Genomic DNA, 8,808 nt, shown 5'->3' with positions numbered 1-8,808 from the left:
CCATATTTCACATATAGGTCATGGGCCAGATCCATCCTAATACTATTTATTAGCAACTCAGATTCTCACCTAAAACAAAAAAATATCTAGAAATGCTATTTTGGCTCTATATAAGCATCCTACATCTACCTAATATATAGCCGATATGGGATTAAACACACATTCATACAATGATCGTAGCATCACTTGGTAGGGATGAAGGTTTACAATTGCAGACCATGACTCAAGTAGTTTGTATTATAATAACAAAGATTAAATCAAGAATGATTAAAAATACAGGATAGAATCAAACTTGTATTGTTAAAGTGGTGACCACATCTAGGAGGAATAAGAATAAGAATCTCTTGAGAGAATCCAGTGTCAGTCCCTTTTCATCAAAACAAGAAAACAGGGGTTGCATGTTCGTCTCCGTTAAAATCCCCCAAACCTGCATCGCACAGAAAAGAAACAATTGGTGGCCTACCAAGGTCATTTTTATTGAGTCCTCTGGGTCAATCCCTCCCCCACCTGTCCCTCTGTTTTGTCTTTCCCTTTTTTTTTCTAAGGGCAACGGAGGAAGAAGTGAAACTTCCTCCAGCTTTATTAAAATGAAAGAAATAGTACAAATGTTGTCAGGAAAAGATCTGACCCCTGACTCTCTCAGTGCAGTTAACATTTCTCTGGATCCTGCTGGCACTCATAGATTGCATTTGTAATTTGGTAAGCAGGCGGTGACTTGGTCTCATCTGATTACTGTTCATAGGTAGACCTTTGTTTTTTGTTTTTTGTTTTTTTTTTTTTGGAAGAGAATTTATAAGTAGTCAAAAGAATTAAATTAAGGAGAGGATACTCAATATCATTGTTATCCCAGGAGGCCAGTAATGGCATGAACTACTAAATCCACTAAACATAATTTAGCATATGGTAATTTTTTAGATTTATCTTTCTCTTAGACATCACTGGAACTGCATCACCTTAATTCATAACAATAAATGCACCAAATATATCCATTCAAATTTGCTTCTTTTGCTAGTTTTTATTATATCGAGGAAAAAACAAGTAATATTTAAGCAATTGCATTCCATCAAGATTGTTCAACACTTCTGCAGCAGTGAAGAAAACACAAGCCATCTCCCCTTGCAATAACCAAAAAAGAAAAAGAAAAAGGAAAATCAAAATCTTTCTTTCCCTATTTCAGCAGACAGCCTACCCAAGGTGTCATCCTTTTTCTCCAATATGGTTATTTTGTCCCAATTTTCAGATAATATTTCATCACATACATAAGTTGATGATTCTCTTCAGCATAAAATTGAGCCATTCCTTTTATTGAAACCGGTGTAACAAACGCAATGGATGGCTGAAGGCACAAATGAATTGCATGGAAATGGAAAAGGAGCACTGTGGATATTTGTCACAGGAGCTAAGACTGTCATCTAGTTGTCACTGGGGATGATGGTGCCAATGTAACCGACGCCCATGATAACAAATGCCATGGCTTGTGGAAAAAGGATCACAAAGTAGTAATCTTTTCGGAAATAGTAGTCATAGCATGCACATATCATGAGATACACCGCAAGCCCGAGCTCCAGGAAATGCAATCTGGTGAACAAAGACCATAATGTTCAATCAGCAATGAGCAATCCATTTGAGTTCTTCAAGTTAGATTAATTTAAATTCCTGCCTACGAGGAATGATGTCAATAGCTTTACCTCTCCCAGAACTTGGATCGATACTTCTTTGCAACTTTAATGTTTGATTTTGTCTTCAACAAATCTCCTAATTTCTCAGTAACAACCCATTCATTAGCTCTCCCTGCCTCTAATAAACCGATGATGACTGCCTTGCATCGATGCAAGGACATGACATTCTCAAATAAGATCCAGAAAATAATTAGGTGAAAAGAGCTGCAATATCAGAAAAAACAAGTGTAAATAGATTTATTGTGTGAAAAGGAAAGTGCCCATATTCATGCACTGTCCATAATTTTCAAATATACTGAAATTTTGCAAAGTTTTTTGACCATGTAAGCATGAGCATTTCTGATATTAATTTACATAAAAGAGAGAGAGATAGAGAGAGAGAGAGAGAGAGTATTTGTGATGTTAATATACTAGACATGTAAATCCAATGGTGCATGTAGTACAAATCTAACATGTCAGGGAAATTTCCTCTTGTTTGTGGTGAAAAACAGAAACATTTTTAGCACATAGTATAACTGCTAAGAGATATGATAACAAGAATCTCTCTTCTTTGTTGACATATGCAAGAACATCTAGACTGTAGAAGTAAAAAAGAGTTCTATGGTTCAAACCTTGGAGTTCCAACTGCATTGAGGATGGTAATTGTTGATGGAATATAGACCATCCCCCATCTGGGAATTTTAACTTCGGGGAAGAAAACTGATAGCGGGATCACCACACAATAAAAGAAGAAGGTGACGAAGTTTGATAGGACCCTTCGTGCTAAGAAAAAGCTGTAGATCACGTAGAATTTCTTCCATATCGATACTTTCTGCACACAGGAGAAAATGAAACACCATTAGATCAGACTCCGTCTAGAAAGTCACAATCTTTACATGGTAAGATGCATGACATCCTACATATTTTTTAAATTATTGAAGAATGGGCACTGCTAACTTCATTTTCTTTTGCAAAATTTTGAGCTAAATTCTGGTTGCCTTAGAGCCGGTAGTGGTAACAAACCAGAGTTGTGTTTTAAAACTGGTGCAATCATGCCGTAATTTGAACAAAATATGTCAAAATATGTTGTTGTAAATTAGATGCGAAGGTTTGTATCGGTATGTATATAGTCCCATATCAACCATACACTGGATAGATCCTGAATATTTGTACAAGATCAAAAAATCCAGCTGACACTATCTAACTGTCATTTTAAATGAGATTCTAAATTATTACAAATAATATCGGAGTAAATCCGGCCCATATCCTATATGGAGTATGGAACATTGTAGCACTGGTCTATTTGAGTTGACTACAGGTTGATTATGATATTTATGATTAGATTTATGGTAATGTGATTAGATTTGAATAGATTTTGATTTTTAGCCAAATCAGAACATCCTGATTTATCAATTATGCACTTAATAGATCTTTGATAGTTGTACAAAGCTTTTTTGAATGAGATTCTAAGTTGTTATAATTGATTGATGTTATGCTACTATGGCACTTATCATCTATAAGCATATGTGTATGTGATTGCACCTATGTTTTGGATTTATCAGAGAAAAAAAGGAACCACCTTACCTTCGCTTTCACGATATCGCACAGCATTTTACGGAAAAGATTCGCAGGTCCGCATGACCAGCGGTGTTGCTGGAAGCGGTAAGCTTTGAAGGTACTTGGCAGTTCACTTTTGACCTAACAAGCCATAATTGGGCCCATGAGAGGTATTAGTTATACGTCCAAAAGGAAATCGGATAATCATGTTTAAAAAAAAAAAAAGCCGAGAAAAAATGCACAATTTTATGAAGTTGAAACTTTTACATAAAATATAATATATTCCTTCTTGCTTCAAAAGTAAATAACATGCATGCCTTCATCTCTCTGTGATCAATTATTAAACATTTATCATGGTTAGAAAAGGAAACAAAAGGTAATTAGAACATAGTAATGTCCTTTTAATTTGATAACAATAAAACTTTGAACAAGTAACATAGGAAAAAGGAGGTTTGATATGTTGTGGTCCTTGGATACGGTTGGCATCTGTGCCTCGAGTGCCATTTACAATTATAAGAATTAATCATTAAGATGTTATTGAACAAATATTGTTTGTGGTGATCCCATATTATGATGGTGACCATTATATACGCTGCATGATTTCTAGATTCTAAAACAAAAGTTCTACTGAAAGTAGTACCTTGATGCTGCCAACGTAAATCATTTTCCAGCCTCCCAGGCCTGCTCTTACTGCTAAGTCCATATCTTCTACGGTAGTTCGATCCTTCCAACCTCCAGCTTCATTTATTGCTTGGATTCTCCATACTCCAGCAGTCCCTTTAAATGAACAGATTTGGAGAATATGTGAGTATTATTGATGCATCCCGTCCCTCAATTATCATATAAGATATTATTCAAACTAGGTAGGGGATTGCTTGAAGTATTATTTATGCATTGAATAAAGAATTCTTCTTTATTAATGAAGAATCTATTTATCAGCTTGGACAATTCATCAGAAGCTTCTTGCATGCTGCCTGATGACAGAATACAAGCATATACGCATGAATTGTTAACTGATTCTGTTTACTTTTAAACAACTAATTATCATGAAAATTTGCAATTCATTGTTCAAGCATATACTCCTTTTGTATATGTGTAGATATTAGAAGGTTTTTTATCCTTTTTTCCCTTCCTTTTTCCTGTTATGTAATACGTGATTCTTCATATAACCTGAGAGATATGGTTGCTTGATAAGAATCCTAAAATCTAATTAACATGGTCTCTAATATTAACATAATTTGAAGGAAATATATATATACCATTATAGCCGAAGAATGCACATGATGTAGAACCTGATTCCTGCTCCACCTTGAAGTGGTAATCCATTGACATCTCTTGCATTCTTGTCATCAAGCATTCATTTGCGTTCACTGCAAAACCGATCAGAAAGAAATCTATCAACTACTCTACAATCAAAATTTCTGAAAAATGTACTTAAAAGATAAACTTTAAATTTTTTCTGAGAGGATAAATATTGAATTTAGACATAGTAAAAAAATGACTATTTCTTCCCCAAAGGGAGTTAGCATATGTTATACATTGTCTTCAATAGGGTTAAGGCCACATATAACGGCTGAAAATTAATATTGATGACTCAATAGGAGGTTAGAAAGGTAATATTTGACTACAATAATTACAGTGACAAATGGAAGGGAGAATTCTGTAGGAGTATTAATGATGACTCCTAAATGAAAGTGGAAACTATCATGATGTATCGTGTAAAATTGTAATGGTCCAAACATTGTACCATAAGTACCGCATCAACATGCATGAAGATACTAAAGTTTCTACTCAATTGATATAGGAAGCAACAAGCAATTCTATGCTATGAGCACAAAAGCGACTGTTTAGCACGAGAAGATTCACACTTAGGTATAATTATGCAAACTTACCGAACTTCCAACGAGCTTGTACAAGAGCAATGCTAGGATTATGCACAAGAAAAGGGACAGTTCTCGTGAGAAAATCAGGTGCAGGTTGGAAATCAGCATCAAACATGGCAATATATTCGCAAGTCTCCACATAACTGTGCTTCATTCCTTCTTTCAGCGCACCAGCTTTGTATCCCTTCCTATTATCCCTCGTCTCATATTTTATGTTGTTTCCCATGCCGAACCATTTCTCACATTCCTTTTTCACCAAATCCTGAAACTCAAATGACAGAATCATTAGTTCATAAATTACAATGGATAAAGAACACTTCTGCAGGATTCGAATTAAAGAGGGATTAGCTGGCTATCAGTTTCCATGAGGACATGAACCATGCCTTCATGAATTCACCAATATTTTCCATTGCTGCAAATCATATCATACCTTGATGATTAAATCAGTTGAGTCATCCAGTATTTGTATTATAATGCGATCTTTAGGCCACGATAGATTGCATGCAGCTCCTATGGACAGCTGGTACACCTGCCATGTATTACACCAATATTAGAGAGAGAGAGAGAGAGAGAGAGAGATGGTGAGCTTGGCTACCTCTTTCTCATTGTACATGGGAATTTGGACAAGGACCATAGGATAGGCTAGGGTGCCAAGCTCCTCATCCTCAGCTATGGGGTCACACTTGTATATCCTCTCAGGTCTCCGGTGGAACAGCTTTGCATAGAGGCTGATAAGGCCCATTGAGACTTTCTCGACGAGCACCATGACCGACATGATCAAGCACGCAACAACAGCAGCCTTCATCACTGGGATGACCACCATGGCCCTGACCTGCCTCCATATCAACCCAATTTTGTTCAGGAGGTCGGCGACCGGCGATGAGAGGATTATCTCGCAGGCCCGAGCAATTGAAAGCATGAAAGGATGAAAGTTATTGGCTACATTTCAATAGAAGAGATGTCAGGATTAGTATTGAGAAATACTTAAGCTGGCATGTCAAAATGTACTCGAAGAGGTGGAGAGGACTCCAGAGCGTACCTTCCATCACCTTGGCCTTCTCCTCCGAACACCAATGTACCAGGTGTTGCTGGAGAAGAGAGGCTACGGAACGAGTTCCTTACGACTGTTTTGGGCCTTTTATATCGAGTTGATGGGCTTTTTGAACATATGTTGGATCTAGCCAGGCTCGAGACCACGTTACGGCTCCAGCTGATGCTATCATCATTTCATTATTGTGGCAATTATTACTCCTTTGCATCTAGGGTTTAAGCCCTAGAAATCAGAACTAAGATCTATGTATAATTTGTGGGAAAGATGCCGGTTACTAACTTGCATGTCAAAAGTTAGTAAGTCCGCTATTAATTCTTTTTCTTAGGCTGTTAGCCAACTGCACAAAGTTAATAAAATGGTAGGGATTTCACTGCTCTTTATTATTATTATTTTTTAAAAAGTCCGCACATAAGTCGTTGCAAATATGGATTATTGTATATTTAGCTTCCAAAAATTAGTATTTGCATATGTACATCTCCATTATCATATTTTTGCATCGATACTCTCCCATTAGATTCTCGACGAACCTTGTTAACAAATAACGTCCATTTTAAATATAAAATACTTTGTTATCCTTTTGAATTAATATCTTAGAAAAAAAATTATTCTTTTCAAAATAAATTGAATATTAATTTTTTTTCAAAGGTAATAACTTAAAAAAAGTAATAGGTCAAATGATACTCGAATGGTTATTTGTTAAGACAAAAAAATTAATTAATGCAAAAACAGGAGAAGATTCATTAAGATCATTTGACAAGAGTATCATTTGACATGGCTCTTGTTTACAGCAACCTCATATAGATTTGGGAAGAGACTTTCAAGAGAGAGATCGCCTAGCCATGATTCCTTCCAGAATAAGATTTCAGACCCTTCTTTGATAGAGCAGTCGATGCCAAGCCAGAGAAGATCCAAAAGTTTGGTGATATTTTTCCAGATTGGTGATGCTCTAGTCATTTTCTTTCCTGATCAATGAGGCAAGACTACTTGCCTGGTCCACCGCACGGCATGTTATCTCCAGTCATCAACCTCCAGCCCCACCAACTAATAAGCTTTGTTCAAATCTGATAAATTTAGTACTGTAATTACGTTAAGCATGTTGATATTTAAGAATTTAGTAGGACACCAATCCTACTTTGCTATTCTTTTGCGTTGTGAAACATCCATGTTAAACAGCAAACAGCAAAACCTTGCGAAAAGGCAAATAGGCCATTGTTTGGCCTATCTACAGGGACCACTATCTACATGGATGTGCATGCTTATGACGAAGGTCATGCTTGCCACGATCAGCTAATGGTCCCTGTAGGACCAATTTGAACAGCTTTGGCATCTGGGAGACATGGGCATATGGTGCTGATGAGAGGGCACTGTGACATTATTTTTATGTTTAGTTGGACATGGTTTAGACATAAAGCTTTGACATTGCTTTTCTTACATACATAACTAAGAACAAAGATCTTTCAAAAGAATCCCAAGCCAGTCTCATGGGAGAGATCTGAACATAGGTACTAATGGACAAGGTTTCAGATCATGGGAATACTGTTTAGTCTGTTTGTTTCTGATGTTGGGACTATAATGATTCACAGCATGGCACATGCTCTCGCATATCTGAACAATTGGCAATTTCTTATTGCACCTTTTTGGCCTTGGATCTCTTCCGAGTCTATTTGAAAGCATTAGCTGGGGACTAGGGTCACACCAAGGCCATTGATTTGCTCACTCGTGTCAATTAGCTGCTGCTCCTGTCTCCATTGATGTGATCATTTTCTCCACATTGCTGGACCTCGCTAGCAGCCGTATGTTCCCAGTGGTCATTGATTTAAGGTGACAGAACTTTGGAGCAATCACTCAGTTTAATTGGATTAGAAATCATACTCTAATGATGCTAGCAATAAGTTTTGATGGCGTATAGTAATGGTACACCATTTTTTTTTTTTTTTTTTTGAAGGGAAGGGAGGCTGTAAAAAGGAATAGCCACCCGTCATTTATTATTAACTGGAGCTATTTACAGGGGATGAAGGTTTACAGGGAGATAAAAAGCTACATGAAAGGGCCTGTGAACAACCCAAAAACAGAGACCATCAGTACTTCAGATTCCAGGTTACAGAAATCAGAGCAAATGAGGTACGAGCAGTGATGTTGTTAGGGTCCTTGCATTCCTTGCAGCTTAAAAATAGAGCTGTGATGATAATAGGTAATAAGATCACCTGGTAATAGGATTGCAAAGGAAATAAGGCAGCATCAAAAGCCAAGGATAAGAGATGAACACGTTGTAGCTGGGAAGAATTTGTTCTCTCCCTCCTTTTTTTACGGCTGCAAGGGAGGAAAGGGGCCTAGATGTCACTAGGGATGTTTCTGATGTTTGTCCACACTCGTCCGAATTCTAGAAGAATAGAGTGACTACAGAGAACCAACCAGTCATTGAAGGTCCATATTGCTTCAGAAGCAACAGAAGATGGGATACACTTGTCAAAAGAGTAATGTAGTAGTACATTTAATGAAGTGCACTTGCGGCCCAAGATTGATTGAGAAAGGTGGTAACAAATAGTGCCAGGGCACTTTACCTTTAGAGCACTGCTTGCTAAGAGTGTATTAATAAAGGAAAAAGCAAGAATAAAGTAAGTGCGGCATTAGATAAGATGGTCATTTAGAAGGAAAATTG

At 37.0% G+C, this 8,808-nt stretch overlaps 1 protein-coding gene across 1 annotated transcript; it reads right to left on the bottom strand.

Annotated features, from left to right (window-relative positions):
* Positions 1-1,039: 1,039 nt before the first annotated feature.
* LOC105056607 (glucomannan 4-beta-mannosyltransferase 1) lies at positions 1,040-6,210 on the bottom strand. Its single transcript, XM_010938863.4, has 10 exons — positions 6,138-6,210; positions 5,694-6,037; positions 5,529-5,627; positions 5,108-5,360; positions 4,475-4,585; positions 3,856-3,992; positions 3,243-3,356; positions 2,291-2,490; positions 1,689-1,883; positions 1,040-1,578 (listed from the first exon to the last, which is right to left on the bottom strand). The coding sequence occupies exons 1-10, from the start codon at positions 6,142-6,144 to the stop codon at positions 1,413-1,415; spliced, it is 1,626 nt and encodes a 541-aa protein (XP_010937165.1). The 5' UTR covers positions 6,145-6,210; the 3' UTR covers positions 1,040-1,412.
* Between the last annotated feature and the right edge of the window lie 2,598 nt (positions 6,211-8,808).

The sequence above is a fragment of the Elaeis guineensis genome, chromosome 13, assembly GCF_000442705.2.
Source record: "Elaeis guineensis isolate ETL-2024a chromosome 13, EG11, whole genome shotgun sequence".
In the NCBI taxonomy this organism is placed as follows: domain Eukaryota; kingdom Viridiplantae; phylum Streptophyta; class Magnoliopsida; order Arecales; family Arecaceae; genus Elaeis; species Elaeis guineensis.
The sequence above is the reverse complement of the archived record's forward strand: the minus strand, read 5'-3'. Positions and strand labels throughout refer to the sequence as shown.